A 26,940-nucleotide genomic window follows, 5' to 3' on the forward strand; every position below is an offset into this window, starting at 1 on the left:
ACCTGACTCAGGACTAGAGGAGGAATATTGTTTACTATGCTCGAGTCCTGGGTGCATCTTCATTATGAGCGCATGAACTCATTTCAGACTTATTGAGAATTAAGGCAAGACTGACAGGGAAGACTGAGGGGATATGTCAAGGAAAAAAAGAGTCCCTCACTCAGGAATCTGACTGAAGTCTTTTCCAGCTGGGAGCCAAGAATTGCAACACAAGTAACATTTGCTCCAATGGTTGACCATACAAAGACAATATCCATTTATATAGACAAATATTAAATAACAATGTTAAAATCCAAACCAGCCAAGGTTATGGTCTAAGTGTAGAGGGCCTTTCTCCTTTTCTAGTTGTAAACAAAAAATTTTCTACGACTCTCACAAAGAACCCCACCTATCTTTCAGAAAGGTTTGACCTTTTGTGGCCCATAGTTTTATCAGATTACATTGCAATCCTGTCCATGGCACCTCTAAAGCCACCCTATAATCTTCCATATTTTTAAAAAAAAGGACGTTTCTTAGTAATTCTTTGAACTCTTAATTAGACTGACCGAAACTGTCCATGGGGCTGGCCAGAAGTAAGCCTAAAGCCACAGTCTCAAGATGAAGCCGGCTGTGGATGAAATGTTCCCCGAGTGCCGGGACCCTATGTGGAGGAAGATCTGGGCTCTTGATGGACTTGGCAGCCAATGAGAAGGCAGTTCATACAGACTTAAAAAAAATTGATTTTGAAGATCTCTTAGATGACGATGATGTATGTCCAGCGAGGCCGTTTAGTCACATATGCTCCACATTTGTGATGTGACTATAGAGACCTTGTGAAGATCACTTAGGACCTGGTCAACCAAGGGAGGGGACTGTCTGAACTAACTGGGTGCTGAGGCCTCTGAGGATGCCAGTCCTTTGTACTTGTTTGAATAAAATTTTAAAAAGAGAACATCATAAACAACAACAACAACAACAACAACAACAACAGCAACCGCCCATGTGGCTATAGCTAAGATGTGTACAGCGGTGCCTTGAGAAGCCACGGTGACATTCTCAGGTGAGTCTTAATCTTTCCCTGGATGCCTCTTTTCCCCCCCCCCAAAGTAATATTTTTATTAATTATTTGGGAATTCCGTACAACGCACCCAGATTGCACTCGCTTCCCATTCCTCCGAGGTCCCTCTCAAATCCTTCTGTTCTGCCTCCCCCCATAGACCCCCCAAAAATCCCCACCAAGTCCAATTTGTGTTGGCCATATACTCATGGTGCATGATCAAACTCCCAGTGGCCTCTCTCTTTATAAACCCCCATGCTTACGTCTATGCTATAGTCTTATCTTAATAAATTCCAGCTCTGAAAGTCTTTTCCACGTATAAGTCAGAAATCACAGAGCTGTAGCCATGGATCTCTATAAAAACAGAACCAAGAGAATGTATCTATATTAAATGGGTATTTATAAAATTGGATTCGACGATACTGTCACAGAGCGGCTCAACAACGGGCTGTCTCACAGTGGACATTCTGAGAACCTGGTAGTTGCCCAGTCTTGCCTCAGCAGTCCATTCCGGCACCAGGGCCCTGGAGGGTTTTCCTTGGGAGCTGCTGGTCTTCAGTCGGCGTGGGAAGCCTGAAGGGCTGATTCTCACAAGAAGATAGAGGAAGTCACCGGTGAGAGCGAAGCCTGGAGCAAACAAACAAAAAGATCAGAGAGGGTTGCTTCTTCCCTTCTCTTTTATCTGGACCACCAGCAAAAGGCCTCACCCACCTTTAGAGGGGGCCTTCCCACATCAATTAAGGCACTCAAGATATTCCCCTCAGACATGCACACAGGCCACCTGAGGTAGACAATGCCTCAACGAGGGTCTCTTTCCACATGATAGTACGTAGTGTCACGTTGGCAATTCAAACTAGCCACCGCACCTCACTTGCCTTCACCAGAGTAAAGGTTTCTGGCGAAAGTCACCCTGGGGCTGGGTCTCAGAGGGCATCACTCATGTAGGACAGCATGGCTTCCTTCCGTTCCTATATACTGCCTCCTTGACTGGCGTAACCCTAGGTGCCGAGGGTTTGCAAACCTGAGTCCTTTGAGGCTGTGAACACGACATCAGTTGATCACGGGGGGTGGGCACAAGGTGACAAAGGGTAAAGAAAGGGGGCATAGAGTTGAAGATCTCAAAGCTCCATTTCAGAATCAAAATCACTAATAACTGACAGTTATTTTCTGTTTTGAAAATCAGGGTCAACACTTTTTTCACATGTAAGGTCCAGTAAGGCTAGATACTCGGTAAAGAAAAGAAAAATAAAATCAGCTTTTCTATCACGGATCCAACACAGAAGTCACCACACATTGTCCATCGGTAGATAAACCCATGACGCCCCTTCGCCGTGAGAACAGCCTCTGTGTTTTCTAGCCTCTGATAAATGAAAAAAAAAAATCACATAGTAACTAGCTCTGCTTTTCAGGACGTATTTGAGTTTTTTGTTGATGAACAACTAGGAACATTCACATAGGACAAAGATACATATATAAGAAACAACAGGTGAGTAAGAAGCAATACATAGGAAAAATTACAAATTTACTATCCTCTGTTAAAAGTGTGGTGCACGCCTGTAATCCCAGCCCTCAGGGAGGCAGAGGCAGGCGGATCTCTTATTTTGTTGTCAGCAGGAGTTTGCTGAAGAAAGTCATACGGCCTTTTTGTGAACATAGCCGCATCTCTCTGCTTTACTGATGATTGTTTATTATTGCCACCGGGTGTGGATACCTTTGTTGTGTCTTATTTTCCCAGCTATTTGGGTTCTAAAATTTATAGAGCAACAATTTCAGGAAGTGCATTTATTTTTCCTTGGGATGTTTGACAAAAACAAAACTACCTCGTCGCACTTGCAGGACAGTCTTGACAGCCGAGGCGATTCTAAACAGCGCGGGATGAGAACAGCTCCGTTCAGCCGCTGAGCTGGATCAGTGACCAAAGCTCCTAAAGCCTGAGACAGGATTCTAGCCCAGACTGGAAAGGAACAACAGTCTCCCTATGTATTTTGTTATTATCAGCAAACTTTTATAAGTAATAATTCTGTTGTATAAAAATTATTTAAAGGACCATATGTGTGGGTTTACATTAAAAGTAATACAATGGTATCACTTGAAGAATATTTCTGAAAACTTGATCATACATGAAAGCATTATCTTTATTTAAGATATAAAAATATTAATGCTAGAAAGTATGAATCAAAACACCAGAAAGGATTCTGCCCAGTTCTAACTGTGGGGTGGTGGGGAAGTAATAAAATGGGGTGGTGTTTGTCCCCGGGAGGTTGTGTATAGTCTAAAGCAAGCATATTCTTAGTTGATATGTTCGAAATATACTCTCTCTCTCTCTTTTTTTTTTTTTTTTGCACTAAAACATACATTCTGGATTATTTTTAATTCTTGCGCATCAAGAGGTGTCACGGAACTATTTTAGTGAAGGAAAGGGGGCAGCCACGATTCTCGGACTCAGCAAGATTAACACAGTGGTAATTACCTGAGCAGTCAGAACCCTAATCCTAGACATCAACATGGCAATTACACTGCAGAACGGCGAGATATTAAGATGGGAGTCTGGAGAGATTTCTGCTCTGATTTACTAGTGGAACTTAATTCTCATTATATTAAAAAGTACTTAATCAACCAAATCTTTCTTAATTAACAAATTTATTTAGGCACTTTCAATGTTTCTATAAATTTCTTATGTGAGTGTTCATTTTGCAGGCGCATACTCTACCCTCAGTTTCTGCAGGGGCGGTGGAGTCTCTGCATTGAGACTGCAGTAGGACCGGATTTTGTTATATATGTGACAAGTCACTTTCCTGTGTGCTGCCAATAGAGTTTTAATTAGGAGACAAATAGCAACACTGTGGGGCTTTCACAGCTACCGTATGCTGTGTTCATTAAGGATTAAAAAAAAAAAACCTTAATTTCAGGATTTAATTTGTTTTTAGATTTATTTATTTTATTTTCTGTGCATGAATGTTTTGCCTGCCTCTCCTCTCTCCTCTCTCTCTTCTCTTCTCTTCTCTTCTCTTCTCTTCTCTTCTCTTCTCTTCTCTCTCTCTCTCTCTCTCTCTCTCTCTCTCTCTCTCTCTGCATTTCATGCAGTCTTGGGGAGTCAGTAGAAGGCCCCAGATCTCCTGGCAGTGACATTACAGAGGTTGTAGGCCACCACGTAGATGCTGGGAACAAAAGTTGGGTCCTCCGCAACGGTCTGAGGGCTCTCTCATGTTGAACCATATCTCCAGTCTCAAAAGTCGTTTCAAAGGCTTCATACACACCCCCATACACACTTTTCAAAATTACTGTAGGTGTATGGTGTTTTGTCTGTGTGTATGTGTGACACTTGTGTGCGTGGTGCCGGCAGAGGTCAGAGGAGGCCATCTGATCCAGGGCCTGGAGTTAAACAAGTGTTGGAGCTGCCATGTTAGTGCTGGGAACTGAACAGGTGTCCTCTGGAAGAGCAGTCAGTACTCTGAACCATCTCTCTAGCTCTTCAATCAAAAGACTTTGCTATCTCCATGGCCAAACCCTGTAGAAGAAATTAGCAGGAAGAGCAGACAAGTGGATGGAAGTCAAAGCTTACGGAAATACAAAAAAACTGAGAAAGATATGAAAGCGGCAATCCTATTGGCTAGTTCACAGACGCAGGGGATGGGTGGGAGGGGTTATCTCTCTAAGCCAATAACTGACCAACACCACACAGGCTGCAGAAGCCATCTGAAATGCAGGAAGTTAGAGGCGCATTTCTCAGTGAGTGAACGAATGTTTTTATAAAAATGAATTTCCAGGGTTGGGGGGGAAAAAAAAAAGACTTATCAGAGAGAATTTTAAAAGATGGTTTAGTTTCTGATCCTCCCCCTCCCCCTGCCCATGCATATTTGTGAAAGTGGGGGATGAGGGTGTTCCTTTCCCCTCTCTCTTTGTTTGCTCATGTTTTTGTTGTATTTCTTTTACGTCAAGAGTTTTTGTTTTGTTTTGTTTTTTGTTTGTTTGTTTTGTTTTGTTTTTTTTCAAGACAGGTGTTTTCTCTGTGTAGCCTTGGCTGTCCTGGACTCGCTTTGTAGACCAGGCTGGCCTCGACCTCTCAGTGATCCTTCTGCCTCTACCTCCCAAGTGCTGGGGTTAAAGGTGTGTGCCACTATGCCCGGCACAAGAGATATTTTAAGTTTATTAATAGTGGTAAATGTTGAAGACAGCTAAGGAAGTTAACTCATCTGTTTACATTTAGTTCAGATAAGAGTGTATGCACGACAGTGATGATGTAAGAATTGAAGAGCTGATAATCCAAAGCTGGACCTTAAACCATGGCGACCCATCTCACCCAAAATGTGGCCCATAAGCCCACAGCATTAGCATTTTATGAGTATTTTTACAGATGCTCAGCCTTGGGCTGCCCCCCTACCCTTTCTGAGCCAGAACCTGCAGCATAACAAGATCTGCAGGTACGTCAAATGTGCATTAATTTGTAGAAGTGCTGTGTTACAAGGCCACAGTCTGGTGGTCTGGTGACAGAAATAGAAACTGATGTGTTTTTTTTTTTTAAGCAATAATTTCGTAAAAAGCTCTCTAGCCCAAAATAAATATGGTGCTGCAGTAATGGAATCTAATTTTGGTGTAGAGATCTGCAGCGATTTCAAATCTACCCTCTTCTGTAATTGCTTTCCACCTAAATATGCTAGAGAATCAGCACAGCATATATTACACTTTAAATTTTCCTCAGCCAGTAACAGATTAGTACAACAGCGTTTTGGGGAAGGTTACTTGGAATTTGTGCCATTAGCATGGCATATCAACACCGGTGGCAAAATGTTGACTTGATCACAATAATGTGCAAAAGACTATGACGTGCTGAAATCATGAGATGGTCTACTTCCATCCTAGAGTCAAGGAATTTTTTATTTGAAAAGAATTTATTTTTAATTTTGTGTGTATGCATGTGTGTACCCGATTATGTGTTTGCAGATTCTTACAGAGGCTGCAAGAGGATATCAATTTGCTTGGAAATAGAGTTACAGACAGTTGTCATCTGCTTGGCATGGGTCCTGGGAATTGAACCTGGGTACTCTTCAAGAACAGAAAATACTCTTAACCATTGAGCCATCTCTCCAGCCCCAGGACACTACAAATACTCTTAAATATTAAACATTTTTTTCCTTGAAGAGTAACACCCGCATTCTTCAGAACTAATATTCTATGGAACACATTTCCAGAAATACTACATTTTAGAAGTTTTGTAAAATTCTGCTCATGAATTCTTTACTAGGCGCATTCCGCTCTCCATTAACTTCTGTGCTTTTTATAGTCATAAGGTATACTGAGTGATTCATCCTGGGATGCAGCGCTGACACAATATTTATAGCATAACAATTCCAAGGTAAGTGAATCCAGTTGTACCGTTAAAAATTATCCAGATCCAGATAGATAAAGTTGTCTTTGAACAAACAATATGCTAAAATCTGGCGTCCACATATCATTGAAATTAAGCCGGAAACTGCAAGTAAATAAAAAGGAAGCTCTGGTTAACTGCCAGTAATGAATAATTCATTGGTAAGATTATGAATAAGAACAATTGCCATCACTAAAATAATGTTCCTGAAACTGACATAGCATTTGCAATGAAGTCATTTACAGAATCAGAGAGGAGAAAGCAGCATATATTCTGGGACTGGTAAATCGTTGAAATTTAGAACTTTCTTCAGGGAATAGGTACAAATCAATAGCAAGGAGCCCTTCAGACCTGGCAGTACGGAGGCAGTGATGTCAGAGCTCATGCCTTGTAATTCACAGTTCTTAATTCTTTCAGCTTTTCTGCCTGCCAGGTGCTCGTGTTCTTACCGTTTTCTTATTGGTCTAGGCAGGGTCATGTTATGTAGCCCAGGATAGACTCAACAATCTCTGCTTCTCTGTCGCAGGGATGCTCACATTTCATATGTGTTTAAGCCGATCTGGCCGTTGCTTTGGTTTTGTGGTATTACTCCTACTGTCTATATTGCTGCTATGCAACACAGGTAGGCGGGCACGCGGGCACATGCCTATAAAGGATTTAAAAAAAAATTAAAGTGGGAAATCATCTACATTAACTTTAAGTGTATAGAGAGTTTCAAAGCCAGAATTCAAGCTATCTATGCTATTTGGTTTAATGAAAACAGTTTTAGATCTTGTTTCCCTCTCCCAGAGATTCTTGTTTGCTTTAAAATATAGATCTGACCACTATTGATCCAATTACAGAGTTCTCATAAATCTGCTGGTCCATCAATGCCAGTAAGAGCACGGTGCCCATGACAGGTAAGACTCCCTGACGTAGAAACCCAGAGGATTGCTGCCTTCCTCCCACACAGACACGTGTCTACTGAGAGACTCTGTGACAGTATGACAACCTCCCTAAGGTATTTGGCCATGTTAGTCTGCTACCTACATATTTACTCAAAGAAAAACAAAGAAGACCATGTTGGGTGTCATATGTGACTGTAGTCTGAACTCCACTTTATTTTGTTTGGTTGGTTTTGGGTTTTTTTTTTTTCAAGACAGGGTTTCTCTGTGTAGCCTTGGATGTTCTAGACTCACTTTGTAGACCAGGCTGGCCTCGAACTCACAGAGATCCATCTGCCTCTGCCTCCCAAGTGCTGAGATTAAAGACATGAGCAACCATGCCCGGCTAACCCCACTTATTAAACTACTCCCAGCTATTAACACTGAAATAACCAGTCTGTTAATGCCCAACAGGCAACTTTCTCTGGCACTTGAGCTGGCATTCTCTGTGCATCTGAGATAGCCAGGATATAGTAGACTTTGTGTGCTATAGATGCAGCTGAGAGGAAAACATAGTTTCTGCAGCATTATTTTCTTGTACAGACCTTGCACAATTTTGCCATATCCCAAACAGCCATGTACAGCCACCCCTACCCCTTTCTTTCATTTCAGTAACTCTCTTTGAAATGTATTAATATTTACACCTTTACAAGATTTATGCCAAATAAAACCTCAAGGCTTTCTATGGGTTTTATTGGAATGTATTAAAGAACAATGCAAAAAAGTAGGAAGTTCAGACTTCAGACTTCCCAGGCAGTGGTGGCGCATGCCTTTACTCCCAGAACTCAGGAGGCAGAGGCAGGTGGATCGCTGTAAGTTTGAGCCTGGTCTAAAAAGTGAGTTTAGGTTAGCCAGGGCTACACAGAAAAAAAAAAAACTTGTCTTGAAAACAAACAAAGAAACAAAAAGCCCAAACAAAAAAAAAAAGACTTCAGACTAACAGATATGAAAGTAAGTGGTGAGTACAAATAACACTGGCACTAGAGATAATGACTATTGTTGACAACTGCTGGCTGAGGTGAAAGAAAAAGCTTGATTCATTTTCCGTCTTATTTTTTTGAAGATGTATTTTTTTTATTTTATGCATGTGAGTATTCTGCCCACATATATTTTTTTATACCACATGCTTACACTGCCCACAGAGGCCAAAGGGAGGTGTTGGATCGTCTGGAAATGGAGTTGTGAGCTGTTGTGCTGGGAATTGGACGTGGGTCCTCTGCAAGAACAGCCAGTGCTCTTAACCACTGACTACCTTGCCAGCCCACTGGTTAGCTTTCTTAGTACAGACATGATCAATGTATTCAGTGTGAGAAGCAAAAGTCATCAAAACAGTCCAGTTGCTTCCTGTGCTCATGGGGAAATGACAACTACACTTTTGAAAAGAGGAGAGCATGACACAGGCACAAGCACAGGCCTTGATTCTGGGTAATCTTGGGTTGATAACGCTGGAGTAGTTGTCTGGCCAACATCAAAATTATCTTTATCCTCCCACTTTATACGTGAGTATCTATCTTTATAAATATATCATATGATATATTCATGTAAATATATGATATGAAAGTGAAATGCCATGCGATGTAATCATATCACAACATTTAATGTTTATAATAATCTATAAAAATAATTATTTATTTTTCAACCCTCCTAGTGTGAAGATTCAACAGCCTCCCTTATAATCCATTGTCTTATGTTGCCTATTTGAAAGATAAATACACTTGCTACATTGAAGGAAGCCTCTGGTACGTCTCATCATTTCATTACTTCCCGCCATACTCACAAAACAAATATATATTGATGTTACTATGGGTCAGCCATTATGCCGGGCTTGTACCCTGAGCATGCCATAAATAGCCCCCGAAAGTTGTTTCAACTACTTGGAAATAAAAGGCCACCCTGTACCTTTCTTGTCAACAGTGGAAGCAGGCATTTGCTATTTTTCAACCAAGTTTAGACACAAATATTTAGCCTTTGCTTGTTCTTTGCCAGGTCGTGTCTTAGACATGTCTGTCATTTGACCACAAGAGGAGAAACCGTTTTGTGATCAGAAGGAGACAGGGATGGCTTCCTAGAGCTTCCAATGATCATCCTAGCTTCTTTTCAGCTTCTTTGAGCTCTTCACACTGCCTGGGGGGTGTGTGTGTGGGGGGGGGCTGCCTCCATTCCATGCTGTAAGGGCTGCTCTTCCTCCTGAGCATCCCCAGAGAGCTCCCTGGTATCTATGCAAAGGTGCCATTGGTAGTTATCTACAGCACACACACACATACACGCACACACACACACACACACACACACACACACACACACACACACACTCTTTGTTTGCCACATTTGAGAAATTAGAATATAATACCTCACAAAATTGTCGTAAAGGTTAGTGGGATATATACAATGGCCCTGGCTCATATTATGTAATCAATAAACCCAAGTGTTTTAATTATGTGTGGGCCATTAAAAACTGAATAGCAGTACCAGATTATGTTTGGGTTTTCCTGCTGTTTGCAAAACAGATTGAAAATATTAGACAAGATTACTGCCAAGTCAAGAAGAATAATATTTCTTAAAAATTACATAATCTTTGTATTCGGAAGCCAAATACAGCAGATTTATAAGTAAATAGTTTCCATACTCGACAAACACTGAAATCTGTTTAGAGATGCCTAGCTTCGCTTTATATGATCGCTTATTAGTATAAACAAATGGTGGAGCTGACACGCCGCTTCTCCTTTCTGACTTTCTGATCATTACATAATATAATTAAGAAAGAAAACTAACACCAACTGTCTCATTTCCCGCATGCTTGCGGCTTAACTTGATTTTCCTACTTACGATTTCTATGGGACCCAACTCCAAGACACACACACTTTTTTGGATTCATTTAGAACACGTGAGCCTACTATGGTTTTGAGTTAGGTGTTACAGAAAATTAAAAAGGCTCTGGCTGTTCAGGATCTGAACCTCTGTGAGCCAGCAAAGCCCACACCGCTTGGCTGCTATTTGGACCAGCTGTGCTCCACTCAGGGTCCTAAGAATGAGATCCACTCTGGGCCATTTTATCTTCACTTCCATTTATGTTATTTCTTATATGCTGCTCGGAGCCAAAAGGGGCATGCATGGGGTTCCTTCATGTCAAATTATATCAAAGGAGAAGCAGAGAATAGGTGTGTGTGTATGTGCGTGAGCGCGCGCATGTGTGTGCTTGTATGTGTGAGTGTATGCACGTGTGTGTGTGTGTGTGTGTGTGTGTGTGTGTGTGTGTGTGTGTTATTTTTAGACATAAACACATGCTAAAAAGGCATCCTGTCTGGTGTGAATTATATTTGGGCTGTTCTAGGAGTGTGTATATGCCAGAAGAGGCAATCAGTGTACTCTATCTTTAATAAATGCATACATTTTTTTTATTATCTAGACATCATCGTTATTATCATAGAGAATAATGTAATAAAGTCTATGTCTGAGATAAAGTCTGTTTCCAACATTTACTCTACTTAACATTGTTTTTGCAAGTTACAGGATCTAAACTTGAGCCATTCGTGTACCTAACGTAGCCCACCAATATGATGTCAACGGGAATTCCAAGGCAATTTTATTAGCTTACCAAGAAATATTTATGTTTGGTCAAACCATATCCATATAACAAAGAACATTTTTATCCACAATTGTAAAACCATGTAGCCCAAATTTGTTATGCTGTAGAGGAACAGTTCTCATCCCGTGGGGGAATCAAATGATCCTTATACAGGGCTCATCTAAAACTATTGTAAAAATGTAGATATATTTGGATTCTTTATTGTAGAAAAATTACAGTTATGAAGTAGCAATGAAATAATTTTATGGTTGGGGAGGTCACCACAACTCGATGAAATGTATTAAGGGGGTGCAGTGTCAGGAGGGCTGAGGACCAATGCTGTAGATAGTCACTAATTATTAAGTTGTATACATGGAATTGTCCCAAATGGTCCAGAGATGATCTGGAGGGCTAAGCAGTGATGATGGTTATCAGACTGTCCTGAGCACTCAGGGTGATGCATCCTGTGGACTCTGAACCACTTCTCTCTGAAATCATCTCTCTTTTATTTTCATTATTTTGAGAGTCTTGCTATGTAGCCCAGGCTGGCCTGGAACTCATGATGGTCCAGCCTTTGCTTCCTGAGTGCTGGGATTGGGGGTATATGCCACCATACATCTGCCTTTGAACTAGATACTCCTTACCAAGCATTTGTTAAACACTTCCTACATGTCATGTGTCAGACAATTGAATCTTAAGGGTTGGATCATTTGATGCCCCCAAATGTTTTCTCTCTTCCTTTAAAATAACTATCATTTCAATATCTTCTGAAAATCCTTCATAATCCTAAGTTAAAACAGTGAACTGAGGTGGTGGCATGAAAGAAAGGGGTGTCCAGTGGTTCTCTGAGAAACAGAGAACTGGAGAGCTTGTGTCTGATGAGACTAAGGCCTAAGATCAATTGACAGGGACTTACTAACAGCAGTGAAGCTGGCAACTAGTAATTCACTTGGATATGTGTGCTGTTCAGCTGGTGGCAGCTCACCCTATCCCTACATCAGGACAGTAAAGATATAAGACTGATTTAAGCTGGCAATAAACAACAGTTACCACTGAGAGATCTAACATGCTTGAAAACCACCCACACTTTGACTGATGTGCTTTTAAAAAACAGTGGGGGATAGAAAAGGAGAAAAGATTAGAGGAGAAGACTACATTTTGAATAGATGGATGAATGGGTGGATGGATGGATGGATGGATGGATGGATGGACGGATAGATGGATGGAAGTATCATTCCCCGAGTATCTGTAGTGTGCTAACTGTTGCTCAGACGGTTTCTCAGGATGTCATTGTAAGCTCACCAGGTCTCTCCACTTGCAGTGAAGGAAATATGTTTGAGAGCTGTAACTTATTTGTGACTGGCAAAGCTAGTGGATTTTTTTTTTTTTGCTAGTGTCTTTTATTTTGACCCCCCAAGATCACCAGGAGAAACAAAGACATTTTAGAAATTATATTATTTTTTAATGTTTATTTTTTCTCTCTCTTTCTCTGTGTTTTTGTGTGTGCTGGCTCATGCACACATACACTTGTGTCCATGCACATTTTAAATACAGCTATGCACATACCACAGCACACATGGAGAGGTCCAAAGGTGGGGAGGCAGAGGCAGATGGATCTCTGTGAGCTCAAGGCCAGCCTGGTTTACAAATCCAGTCTAGGATAGCCAAACCCTGTCTCAAAACCAACCAACCAAACAAACAACAACAAAAACCAAACAAACAAGCAAAAATGAAACAAAACAAACAACAAAAACAAAAACACTGACTTGTAAATACACTACTTACCCCATCTTCAGACTCAGGGAAAGATTTTGGAAAGAAAATATTTCCTAAGGCAGCAAAGCCTATATAAGCCAATGGCTAATGTGTACGTGGGGGTGAGGGTGGGCTCTGTGGGTATCAGTACAGCCCTGTATGGGAAGAATTGGCCAAAACCTTTCCCTGAATGCATCACAAGCTCAACCCCTAAGAGTGTTTTGGATATACTAGATGGAGTACACATTCATTCTTTTCCCCATCTTGTCTTATTTACCAGCTGATGTAATGATTATATGAAGTATAGTCATGGAAATAGCGTAATCCCAAACGCATTCTTCTACAATCAGAGGAAAAAACAACCTATAAACAAAGTAAGTGACTTCTGTTGAGACCAAAAGAATGGCAAACAGAAGAAAGAATATGATTGTGTTTAGAACACTTATTGATCTGAAATGCAATTAATGCAAGATCAATATATCTTAATCTGCAAAAAGGCATTTTAAATTCTTTTTTTTTTTTTTTTTTTTTTTTTTTTTTGGTTTTTCGAGACAAGGTTTCTCTGTGTAGCCTTGACTGTCCTGGACTCACTTTGTAGTCCAGGCTGGCCTCGAACTCACAGCGATCCACCTGCCTCTGCCTCCCGAGTGCTAGGATTAAATAAAGGTGTGTGCCACCACACCCGGCGCATTTTAAATTCTTAAACTTTTTTTACATTTTTTAAATTTTTTAAAAATTTTTTATTTTTATGGCTGGAGAGATGACTCAGAGGTTAAGAGCACTTCCTGATCTTTCAAAGGTCCTGAGTTCAATTCCCAGAAACCACATGGTGGCTCACAACTATCTATCATGAGATCTGGTGCCCTCTTCTGGTATGCACGCAAGCAAAACACTATATACTTAATAAATAGATGAATTAATAATAATAATAAATATTTAAAATTTCTTATTTTTAGTTGAGAACTTTACACTTGAATACTATTTTTTTTACATTATTTCACCCCTTCCTCTTCCCCAACTCCTACTTTGTCTCCCCACATTCCCTCTGATGAATGGATGGAGACCTGCATGGAAAACACAGTCCATGCAGGAAGACCTGCTATTGAATTGTGAATCTCACTTATAAAAGTATTAAATATTAATGAAATTAATGAAAGGATTAAGTTCTGAGTCTTTAGAAATAAGAATATTGATGGGTTTATTGGATGTTAATTTTATTTCTCTTGGTACACACATGCTTAACTTGGAAATAAGTTCTGTTGTTCTTGTGGTATCATTTGGTGTGTTCAGGCAGTCATCATGAGAAGCATGACTTAATACTGTAAGTGAAATAAACCATCAATGACAGGTGTGGCTGGAAACACTTTTAAATCCATAGTTGTCACATCGGAGTTTTCCTGAATAAATATCAAAATGTAGTTATTTACAGGTCAGGACCACAAGTCTTGGTGCCTTCAGGCTTGTGAAGGGACCCCCTTTTGCCTTTTTGATGGCTTTTCAACGTGATGCTAGTTTCAAGGAAGAGATCAATCAAACTTTAAAGTAATGAATGTATCTGATATGCCACCAAAGTCCCTTTGTAAATAATAACAGCCCCCTAAAAATTCCTTTTTTTCTTTACTTTAAAGCCTATCAAATGATTGTTGTGTTCATATAATCCTGGAATCAAGTAATGTAGGCAGGCAAATGTGATATTTTGCAGAGCAGAAAGTAAAATAATCACCCTATTTCCTACAGTGTGGAGGTAATTTATTAACTAGCAAGCCAGAGACAGCAGAGGATAATATGAAAGACATCTACCTAGCAAGTTTCAGGCAGCGTCTCCTGAAGGCATTACTCATAGCCCCCTTCAGTCTTTTTCCATTTCACTCAATAGGTTTGGAAAGCGAACAGAGAATTCACATCAAATCCTTCTTCTATGGCATGAAGAGTCCTTCAGCTAATGGCAATTAGGTCAACCTGTCCATGGGGTCTGTCTATAACTGGGGAAGGACTGTGATGCATCTTCCTGAAGTCACTGTGTACATTTCTTCTCCTTCCTCCACTTTTAGTTCATTTGTTTGTTTTGGTTTTGTTGTTTTAAGACAGGTGTGTGTGCGGGGTGGGGGGGTGGTGTCTGCCTCTATATCACTGGTTGTCCTGGAACTTACTATGTAGCCCATGCTGGCCTCAAACTCATAGAGATCCATCTGCCTCTGTCCCCCAAGAGCTGGAATGAAAGGTTTATGCCACCACACTCCACATTATAGAGCTGCCTCTATTGGCAACACTTGGAGATTTTTTTTTTCTCTAGCTTTAAGCTGCTTGAAGAAGGTGGTTTAGTCTTGCCAAGCTGTATATGCATATATTGGTGACAACCCATTAAGCCTTGTTTATGGTTTAATATAAAGAAAACACAATTTCAAGTACAAAACTTGAGGTCAGGGTACCAGCAATTCAGGATCACCTCTATGAGTCAGGCAGGCACTCAAGCACACTAAGCGGGGTTGTAAACAATACTGTTTTATGCAGACCAACCTGCACAGCACAGCGGAGAGATGTCAGAAGGGGACTGCTGCTCTAACTGGATGCACATATTTCAACTCTGCTGCTGAATCTGATCTTCCGGGTCACAGAACTGTTGAAACAGACCAGAAACTTGACCCAAAATTGAAGGCCAAAACTTTAAGCTTACCAGGAAAGCTCATCTCCAAATTCAGACAAGCCTAAATTCTCAAACTAAAGGGTTATACTGTTCATCCCCAGAAGCAACCCCCCAATTAAAGATTCAATAGGTTAAGGACTTATTGAATTTTCAAACAAATATTCATGTGTCCTGACAGAAAATAACAATGCAACCTGAGTTAGACACCCCAGGACCTTCACTGACCTCTACTGTGTATGAATAGTCTCCTCCTATAAGCTGATGGTGTGCTGCCGTCACTGTCTGACCAAAAGGCAAGAATGAATATAAAGAGCTGGGTTTTAAGTGTCTCCCTACTCCAAACACGTATGCTCCACACTTGACATTGCTTTTCTGTAACCAACTCTTTTATCATTTGTGAAGAGTCTCAGTGCAAAAGCAGGCTCCATCCAATGGGGAGTGCATGAAGAGGAAGTTAATAGCATGCCTGGCGTCTTATATCCGATTACAATAAACAGCTCTTTTTCTCACAGATTCTTTGCTACCCAAAGTTGAATCAATAATGGCTCCCGAACAAGGTTATCCATCGGAAGAAGGCATCTTAGACTTTTTATTAGAATTCAGTAGTTCTAGCTGACCAAGTTTCCTATACAAATCATATTTGAAATCTGTTTTTATTTTCTTGCTTCGGGCAATTTTGTACATTTCCATAGTTTTCCCCAGAAAAGATCATCCCATAGTTTTTTAGTGAATCTTGTGTGTGTGTGTGTGTGTGTGTGTGTTTTGAGCAGAGTTTCTCTGTGGTTTCAGTGAATCTTAATGTTTAAAGAATCAACAATCCATTTTTAAAACTAGAGTGAAATTTAACAGAATATTAAGAATAACTGCAATGAGAGGGTACATTTATATAGTTCTTTTTCTCCCTTTTATATCTAAGGGATTTTTGTTTTTCTGAGACAGGGTTTCTCTGTGTGACAGCCCCGCTGTCCTCGAACTGGGTATTTCGAACTGAGCTTTATTGATTAATGTAGTTTATTCTACAATGAAAAATGATGGTAAACTTGAGTTATCTAACAAATGAAGCAAACTCATCAAACAAGTGTGCTCTGTGTATAATCAGAACAAGGGTTCACCTATTAGCACACCAGGCTTGTGAATTTATGATATATATGTTATTTATTGGGCTAATATACAAAATTTACGAGAGCCAAATTTTTAAAAAGTATATTCTTACTTAATGTGTCTCCTTGCAATGGAGTAGATTTTTACTTTTTAATTGATACACAGTAATTATGGCTATTTATGGAGTACAGTGTGGCATCTCAACACATGCATGTGATATGTAATGAATAGTTCAGGCCAATGGCATATCTGCCATCTCAGACATAATGTATATTACTTCTTCATGTTAGGAGCATTTCAGATCTCTACCACTAGCTGTTTTGAAATAGCCAATTAATTGTCACCAAGCCAAGTCATCCTTCTGTGCTATAGAAGATTTTTCTTTGCAGCAAAGTCTGCATTGTTTGGAGAAGAAAAATAAAACAAAGCAAAAATGTGCAAAGAAGAAAATGAAGGTTCTCTGTCACCACCACTGGGAGAGCACGGCTTGCTGCAAGATTTTCTAGGCTTCTTTCCACGGACACCGTGCAGTCTATTCCTAAATAATGAGACGGCGCCGTGCAAACTCCTTTCCATTCCGTTTCATACTTTATAGATCAGTATGTTGCCATTTCTCTTCCTTTTCGTTAAAATATATTTACTGCAATGAGGTCCATGCAGCATGAAAGCAGGGTAGATTAAGGAGGAAGTACACCGGCAAAGGGAGGCGGGGAAGATTGGGGGAGGGGCCCCAGGGGGAGGGGGATGAGTGAGAGTGGATTGTAATGACACCAGTGTGTGAAAATGCCACAGTGCTGTACACATGTGTGTGCTCGCCAGTGATAAAGGGAAATAAAAATTGACACAGGAATGTGAGATTGCTAACTCCCTTCCTACACTTAGGTCATCCTTAGCCATCTCCTATTCACTTAAATTGCTCTGTATTGCCTGCATGTGACTGCCACAGACCAACTTGCAGGAGTTGGCCTTCTCTTTTTAACCACACGGCTTCCAGGGTTCCAAGCCAGGTTTTCTGGCTTATTGCCAAGAAATTTTAACGCACCGAGCCACCTCGATGACTCCACTTTAAAAATGTTGATGAGACGTAACGTCCAGAATAATAATTTTTAAAAGCCTAATGTCTTCACGCTCTGTGCTTAACGAAATATTTAATTTTTGCCTGTATTCTGTCCATTTATTGATAAGGACAAAAAATTAAAAAATAATTACCTTTATAGTCTGTATTGAGGCATGAAGGATGAGTTTTGAGGTCAAACCATGACAGGGTCTCCAGCTCGCCCACCCTGAGAGGTTACAGACCAAGTTTGCTGTGAGAGAGATCACTCTGAACTGTGTGTCAAAGCTCTGCAGCTCACTCTGTGCATATGAGGACAGGTCATCTGATGTCCCCATGTCCGGCAACAGGTCATCTGGTCATCTGATGCCCACTGGTTAAGAGTGCTTATTGTTCTTGTTAGAGGACCTAGGTTCAGTTCCCAGCATTCACCGGGCAGCCCACGCCCTCCTGGAACTCCCATCCCAGCATCTTCCCTCTGGCCTCGGTAGGTTCCTGCACTAGCATGATACACATAAACACATGCAAGCACACACAACCTACACCAAATAATGATAATAGAAACAATAACAATTGATCAAGTTTAGATCCACTTTGATCATTAAGCAATCTTAATTACATCTGACGTCTCAGCTGTAAGCCTGGTAGCTCTGTCTAATGAGTGAGGGGAAGTTTTAAGATGGAGAGAGCAGGGTCTTAGAAGCCAGAAGACACAAATGTGCACCAACCATTTTACTTCCCTTGGCTTCAGTTCTTAACCACAAAGTAAAAGGATTACTCTAGGAGGTCTTTCTCCTATTCTTAAAGCTGAGTCTATAAAACTATACACCTGGGCGGGACTGGGATGAGGGTTAACATCACGGGCAGCTGGTCGGTCAGCCAGTTAGTTGCTGCCAGCAACTTCAAGGTCCAATTATCTCATATTCTTTACACCTGCTGGGAATGGTAGCCCTCACCCAGAATCTCAGTTCTTGAAAAGTCGAAGCTGGAGGACTGAAATATTTGGGGCTAACCTGAGCTATATAGTCAGGTCTCAAAAAATAACAACAACAACTACTACAACAACCAACCAACCAAACAAACAAACAAATAAATGTGTGCCATATCACACCTTGTTGCTGTTGCTTGTAAATACAGATCAAATCATGTGAAGATTCAGGGTTACATTGGTTTGACTGCTGTTCCATCTTTGCTTTTTACACAGTCCAGCTCTGTTTTCATTTTTCGGAAATGGGGTTTCTCTGTGTTACAGCCCCAGCTGTTCTGGAACTCGCTTTGCAGACCAGTCTGGCCTCACAGAGATCTGTCTGCCTCTGCTTCCCACCTGCTGGGATAAAAGGCATGTGCTGCCACCACCATCCAGTGAGGGTACACGTTTGTGATCCCAGCAATATGGAGGTGCAGCCAGGAGGATGAGAAGTCTGGAGCCAGCCAGAGCACACTGAGAGATTCTGTTTCAAGTTTCCCCCCACCAAAAACAAACAAACAAAAATTTCTACTCATGAACTAACATAATTCAAAATCTTCAACTGCGGTGTGCAGAAAGCCAGGAAGAACAGGAATACTTTTTACTATCTCTACTTAGTCCTGGGCCACAGTTGAGATGATATGTGTGCACTGGGCATTCCTCTGTGGGTTTGTCGGCAAGCCTGCCGAGTAACATTCCTTCCGTCTCTAAAGTCAGATGATTTATTTTTGGAATTAATTTGCATAGTAAAATGGAATTCTCTGCCTTCATAGTGAAGTTAAATTGCATAAACACTCAATTTATAGGAAGTTAATTGTAAATACACATAATTTTGTTCAAGGAAATTGTGTTGGCAACTTAAATTTGTAGAGAAAAATTTCAACCAGAGTAATATAAAAAAAAAAAAAAACAATTCGTGGCAAAAATGCCTCAAACTGAAAAATTATACCATTAAAACCCATAGGCTGGGCTGGAGAGATGGCGCGGTGTGTAAGTTTACATGCCCCTAACCCTGTGACCGAGTTGGATCCCTTGAACCCACAAGGTGGAAGGAGAAAGCCCCTACCTACACTTGGGGTACATTCACCCACCCACACATACATGCTATAAATAAGCAAATAAATGTGATTTTAAAGTCCATAAATGATCTCATTTTTTTTCTCACGATAACTCCTTTTTTTTATTATTACTTCCCTTAGAAAAATGCAGACACTGAAATAAGAGAACTTACATGGCTTATTAAAAGCGATTGAAAACTGGAGCTGGGGAGGCGGTCCAACAGTGAGGGTGCTCACTGCTTTTTCAGAAGAGCCAGGTTTGGATCAGTTTCCAGAACCCACATCAGGTGGCTCACAGTTGGCTGCACCTCTGGTTCCTCAGCATCTGCCCTCTTTGGTACTCTGCAGGTGCCTGCTCATGCGTGGTGCACATAAACCCACACATGCACACACGCAATTATAAAAACCAGTCAGTCGATCTTTAAAAATATGTATCAGGAAGTTAATAAGAACCCAGGCCAGAGTGCATCCCATGGTCCAAAGCTATGTCGGGTATTTTTCTAGAGAATACTTAACTGAATGTGGGCTGTCTCCCAGTTGTTCTCTAGAGAAAACTCCTGATTCAATGCCGGCCCAGAGAGCATGGTGTCGCCTTCCCTGGCAGTATGATGTTCCTGCCTGGCTCTAGCTTTGTTCATGGCAGTGACTTTGGTCATTTTTAAAGGTAGGATGTTAGTTTATATATACTTGAAAAACAAAATTAAGAATCGACGGGCTACAAGCCACCAAGCCATTCCAAGCGTTGAGTATAAACTACTTTCATCCCATGTCCACTTTTAAATCATGTTTAGAGACACTATGCCACCTGCTTGAATGCCAGGCAGCACGTGCTCAGGGACAAGTAGTAAACAGTGTCGAATAAGAGGACACATACCAGAAGGTTCTGCAGAGCCACCTGTGGAGAATCAGGAAGAGAGAGCCAACGGTCTGAGCTCCTGCACACGGTAACTGGCTTGACAGTGAAAAGATAAATAGTTGATGTGTAGCATTGGTAAGCGACATGTTACTTGGGGACGTGTGGATGGAAGGGACTCAAAGTAACACTGTGATAGTGTCACAGACACAGGGAGCTGCCACATCACACCATGACACCAAGAATCAGTAGAACCCATGCAGCCATACAATGATCTTCCATTCGCCTGAAGAAACTTCCTACATGTCAGTGTGCCGGTCACTTTTCTCGTTGCTATAACAAAATGCCTGACAGAAAAGCAACTTGAAGAAGAAAGGTTTTATTTGAGCTCATAGTTGGAGTGTATAATATCCTGGGTCAGGGAAGGCATGATGACTGGACTTTGAGACAAGGTTGTCACACTGTGTCTGTAGTCAGGAAGGAGACAGAGATGAACACTGGCCTCCCAGCTCAGTCTTTTGTATACAGCATCCCAGCCCTTGGATCAGGGCTGCTAGCACGGCAAGTGGGTCTTACCACCTCAGTGAAAATAATCCACATCCCCCTCCCTCATAGGCATATGCGTAGATTGCTTCCAAGGTAATTCTAGATTCTCTCAAGATGACAATTAATGTAGACCACCATACCAATATTAGTATTCTAATCTGCCAAAATTGTGATAAACCACAGATATAATACTAAAAATAACGAAGGAGGTCATTTTGAAATAACACCCCCTACACATATATAGCATAGAATTTTCAGAGCAATTGATTAAAACACAATAGATGATCTTGAAACGGACCCTTCCACACGTGAGCCTCACCAGAAAGCAATACAGATTAATGGAGACCAATGGATTATTCAATAAAAGATGTGAAACTGTCTGGCTTCCCGCTAGAAAAAAAAAATCCCATTAGATTCCAGTCTTGTACCAAACACCATAATAAATTTCAAAATGGATTAAAGGCTTAAAAGCCGAGGAAGAGATTTGAAGAAAATATTTGAAACATATATATCACAGGGGGGAAAAGGCTTGATAGCTACTACCATATAAATTCCTACAAATAGAAAAGGCAAACAAACTAATAGAAAAATGAGCAAAGCATATAAGTATGTGTTTCATGTGAAGAAACACTTAAAAAAATCCACGAAACAATAAAAACTTGCTGAACTCATCGTCTATCTTTAAAAATGCATTCTTATGAATGTAACAAAAATGTCAACATTTCACACAGGGAATTTTCGATTTATTCTCTATTCTTTTGAATTTGTTTAAAATCATTTCTTGCTCAGCCGACACACAATACTTTAGGAATCAATTTTCCCTGGATGATAGATTCCCTGAATTGAGCCAATCTAATGGGCTTGGGCACAGAAGGTGCTCCCCACTAGAAGCAAGGGAAGGTGATTAGTGTAACACCCCACACCTAACTTTATGTAGCAAGGGAAGGTGATTTGTATAACACACCACATCTACTTTCGTAATGGACAGATTTAGCAAGAATTTACCTCTTTCAACCATTTCAAAATGAATGAACAAGCTTGTTTAAGGGGCTTTTGGGACCTGCCTCATCCCAATTCAATCTATCCTTCTCAACCCCACCTAGTCTCTGTCTACATTTCCCCATGCCTGCCCACCAAATCTCTTCTTTCTGCCTTCCACCTTCATCCCCATCCTTATCTTTTTGTATCTCTCAGGCTTTATTCCCTAAAGTCTCTTCCCTCTTGACTCTCAGTCTCTTTCTTCAGAACTTAGTTTCCTTTCATGATTTTCTCTCCAACAAGACACACAGGGATATGTGGATGCATGATCACCACATTTTATGCATGTCTCTCTGTGTGTGTTGTACATGCATGTACATCTTTGTGTGTGTGCATATGTGTGCATGTGCATATGGAGGCCCGGAATCACTGTGAGGTGTCTTTTTCTGTCTCCACATTATTTTATGGGAAGGATCCCCACTGAGTCCACTAGTGCTGGGGATCTATTGGGCTCTGTCCTCCTGTTGGGGTTGCATGGAACATTTATCTTTCTGAACTCAGCTTATTTCCCTTAGTACAAACTCAATTTTCCTGCAAAAGAGAGCAATTCTTTTTTCTTTATAGTGGATTTGTACCTCGTTGTATTTGTGTGCCACATCTTCCCTATCCATCCGCGCATTGATGGTACCGCAACAGATGTGTACACATCTGTCTACCCTGGGTGTTAACTTTGGCTGCTTTGTGTATAAGAAAGACAAAACCGGATTATGCGTCATGCCTGTTTTTATGTCTTGAAGATTCTCTAAACTAATTTCTGTAGTGGCTGCACTAATCTACACTCCTGCCGATGTACTGCGAATCTGTTTCTTCCCCAATCCCTCCAGCATTGATACTTCATTGGATTTAATTTCCTTTTGGTGATTTCCAGTCTGACCTTGGTAAGATGAAGCTGAACATGGTTTTGGTTGGCATTTCTCTGATGGATAGAGATGCTGAACGTGTTTTCATATATTGATTGTCTATTTTACTTCTTTTCAAAAGTGTTCAGATAATTTCTTTTTGGTTTATTAGATATTTGTGCTCTTCTGAGTTTTTAATTTTGGGGTTTTTATATTATGGATATTAATTCCATCAGGCAAATAATTTGCAGAGATGTTGTCCTATTTTGTAGTTAGTGTCTTTGTTCTTGTGTCTCTTGTACGAGATGCAATTGTTCAATCAATTCATTCTACTGGTGTTTTGCTTTGGTTTTGAGCTACAGGAGTCCTATTTAGAATAAGCCTAATCCTATATCTTCAATGGTTTCTTTTGTTTTCCCTGGTAGTTTCAAGCCTTCCATGAAGGTATTTCTAGTTGGTTTTTGTAAGAGATAGGAACTTAGTTCATTCATTCTTCTAATGGTCAGCCTTCCCAGAACCAGTTTGATAGTAGATCACAAAGCTAGAATCCTGGTTTTTATTTTATTGGGTAGTTAAAAGTTTATTTCCAGGAGTAAAGTCACAAAATTATAAACATTTCACTTCAGCATCTCTTATTTTTTTTTAATTATTGAGGAAGGAGACAATCCTGGGGCTTCTTTGGCCCATAAATGTGTCGAGTTGTGTGACTTCGCGGTACTTGCTATACTGTGTGTCAATATCGACTTATTTTCTTTTTACCTTAAAAGCCTCTAGGGGCTTACTTTATTTCATTTTGACACAAAATGAAATGAATAACATATGCTATTTATACTAGTATATTTTTCAAACAACACAAAACTTTTATTCCTATATTAACAATGAAGTTTCAATATATTTTAATTTTGTATTGCAACTTACTTGCCATGGAATTTTACTTTCATAATTCATCAGATTATACTGCACAGAAAATTGACAAATGTTAATTTAAGTTCATATTACATTTTAGAACTGGTTTTTAAAGATATTATATCACATTTTGTTTATTCATAAATTTTGCATATTTTCTCATATAAAACATTATATATATCATAGCATTGAGAGAATACATTTTACTATGAATGCATAAGTTTTTAAAATAAGGTATTCTTTTTGTAAAAAATTACTATTTTATACATAAATTATGAATCCAAATAGTAATTTTATTAGCAGATTCATTGGCTTCTGGTAACTTCATCTAATTTCTACCATATATAGCTTCTAAGAACTAACCTAGGAGACAATCAAACGATAGCATTCCCCTGCTTGCCATCCATCCACGGCCCCACACTGTCATCAGGATTCATACAAACACCTTATACATTTGACAAGTAGTCACTGAGTTTGGGTAACACTGTGAGATGGATTGAATAAGACCAAGCTCAGCAATTGTTCTCAAATGTACAATCATAGACCTTGCCTTGAGGGTCTGTTAACATTTTGGGGCTACTGTCTGAGTTACAGAGTCAGTAGCTGTGAAGGTAGTCCCAGGAATTTGCACATCTAGTGAGTTCCCAGGGAGTGCTGGGTCTGTAGTTCTTTGAGTATTATTTACTACTACACCAACAGAAAGGCAATGATGAGAAAACAGAGAGCCACAACAGACAGAAAACCTGTGACAGGGGACTGTTCAGAATGTCGTTGAAGCCCATACAAGAGACCCGGGATAGATGGATGGGGTTGTGTGTGTTGATGGAGGAGACATTTCTGCAGGAAATACTTGACAATAGGATTTACCATAATTACTTTATATAAGATACCTCAGGTGCTTTACCTCACTCAAGCCTTGTAAATTTTCTCAGTAGCAAGTTGTATTGTTAGACATTTTTGGAGGGCAGGGATGAGGCTTAAAGAGGCTTCATAACTTATCCTGTACGTTATGGCTAATATCCACTTATAAGTGAGTACATACCATGTATGTCTTTCTGAGTCTGGGTTACCTCACTCAGGGTGATTTTTTTTCTCTAGTTCCATCCATTTGCCTGCAAATTTCATTATTTCCTTGTTTTTCATAGCCTAGTATTCCATGGTGTAAATGTACCACACTCTCTTTATCTACTCTTTGGTTGAGGGACATCTAGGTTGTTTCCAGTTTCTGGCTATTACGAATAAAGCTGCTGTGAACATAGTTGAGCAAATGTCCTTGTAAGGAGTGGTATAGCTGGATCTACCCAAACCTTCCACCCAAAGTTTACTATGCATAAAGATGGAGCAGAGACTGGCAGAATGGCCAAACAGTGACCCAACTTGAGACCCACCCCATGGGAGACAGTCAACCTCTGACAACATTAACGATACTCGGCTATGCTCTCGGACATGAGCCTAGCATAACTGTCCTCTGAGATGCTCTACTCAGCAGTGGATCAAAACAGATGCAGAGACCTACAGCCAAGCACTCGGTGGAGCTACAGCCAAGCACTAGGTGGAGCTCAGGGAGTCTTGTGGAAGAGTTGGGGAAAGGATAGAGAGACCAGGAGGGCAAGAAGACTAACAGAGTCAACTAACTGAGAACCGAGGGGGCTCATAGAGACTGAACCACCAACCAAAGACCATGCATTGACTAGACCTAGGTCCCCAACACATATGTAGCTGGTAGGCAGCTTGGTCTTCTTGAGGGTCCCCTAACAATTGCAGCAGAGGCTGTCTCTGACATGGACTCTGTTAGCAGCTTTTGGATCACTTTCCTCTAGCTAGGCTGCTTTGTTGGGTCTCAGCGGAAGAGGATGCACTTAGTCCTGATGTGACTTGATGTGCTGAGTGAGGGGGGGGACTCTCCTTTTCTAAGGAGAAGGGGAGGGAGGAAAGGGGGGGCGAGGTGAGAGGGCAGGACCAGGAGAAAAAGAGCGAAGGGGCTGCAATAGAGATGTAAAGTGAATAAATTTAAAAAAAATTTAAAGAAATAATGCAAGCCACGTATGTAATTTAAATTGTTTCATTGCTCCTCATCAAGAACTATAAAGTATGAGTTCTGTACACGGTGTTGTATTTTGTACTCATAGGATTCAGAAAGTCAAGGGAGGAAGATCATGAATTTGAGGCCATCCTGGGCTATGTGGCAATATTCAGGACAGCCCGAACTATATAGAAGCACCTCGTTTCGAGAGGGGGAGGTAGAGAGGAAGAGAGTGCAAAATTAATTTTAATAGTATTTGTTTATTTACTTAGCCCAATATAGTCAAGATAATATGATTTCAGCACGCACTAGGCATTTATAATTACCGCGTTGTCTGTTCATGACACATCTCAAGCACCAAGCATGCACTTTACATATAACACATCTCTATTTGAGGTAGCCATATCTCAAGTTCTCAGCAGCCATATGTGGCCAGCAAGCACCACAGCTAACAATGGAGCTCCAGTCACTGCCTGTCATTCTAGCCTCATCCTCACCAACAGTTACTAGGCAATCTATAGTCACTACACTTGGAGGGTTATTATGCAGCCATCAGCATGACCATATATTCCCATTTTCTTCAGCTTTCCCTGTACCTCACCGCTATGTGCTCACACAGAAATCTCTCCACGTTTAGCTGACAACCCTCCACATTTCACTGGATCAGAAACCAAGGTGAAAGTCAGCCAAGAAAGACATCCCAGCTCACATAGCCCATGCTCAGCAGGGTTCCAACCTATTTTCCTTGGGCCTGTGATGTCCCAATTTTTACATAGTAGACTCAAAATAAAAGCAATCAATTCTAACTCAGCACAGTCTTCTTTAAGTTCAGAAAACTGATATTTAGATAGTTTGAGCAAATGGTTCATGAGTATAACCATTAGTTAGTGGCACGTTGAAATTAGGGGGGAAATGTGCGGCTGGGGGAGATGGTTCAGGGTATATGAATGCTTGCTGCACAGGCATAAAAAACTGAGTTCGAATCCCCATCACCCACATAAAGATCCAGCTGTGAGCATGCATGTGCCTATAACTGCCTCGCTGCCAGAGGCAGAGACAAGAGGACACTGGGAGTTTGCTGACTGCCAACCTAGACCCCGGCTCAATGAGAGATCCTGACTCAAGAGGAATAGGGTAGAGACTGACGGACGGTCACACCCAGGACTCTTCTAGCTTCCATGTGCGTGCATGGGGATGCACACTTGGACACGCATGTTTCCATACACCACATACGCACTCATACACAAACATACACCTGCAGAAATCA

General features: G+C 40.7%; 1 protein-coding gene and 1 pseudogene across 2 annotated transcripts in view; one reads left to right on the top strand and one right to left on the bottom strand.

Annotated features, from left to right (window-relative positions):
- Positions 1–333: 333 nt before the first annotated feature.
- Positions 334–917, top strand: LOC311594068 (COP9 signalosome complex subunit 9-like; annotated as a pseudogene). The gene has a single exon. The product of its transcript is annotated as a COP9 signalosome complex subunit 9-like (transcript).
- A 5,494-nt stretch (positions 918–6,411) lies between these two features.
- Positions 6,412–26,940, bottom strand: part of TMEM244 (transmembrane protein 244) — a gene marked incomplete at both ends in the record, with an annotated part of 35,553 nt that continues 15,024 nt past the window's right edge. Inside the window, 5 exons of the mRNA XM_084775230.1 lie at positions 6,412–6,506; positions 10,861–10,914; positions 12,922–13,047; positions 17,599–17,672; positions 20,296–20,363. Coding sequence (XP_084631356.1) covers positions 6,412–6,506; positions 10,861–10,914; positions 12,922–13,047; positions 17,599–17,672; positions 20,296–20,363 — 417 coding nt within the window. The remainder of the gene's footprint in view (positions 6,507–10,860; positions 10,915–12,921; positions 13,048–17,598; positions 17,673–20,295; positions 20,364–26,940) is intronic.

Source organism: Acomys minous (genome assembly GCF_964271855.1).
Source record: "Acomys minous genome assembly, chromosome: 3".
Lineage (NCBI taxonomy): Eukaryota > Metazoa > Chordata > Mammalia > Rodentia > Muridae > Acomys > Acomys minous.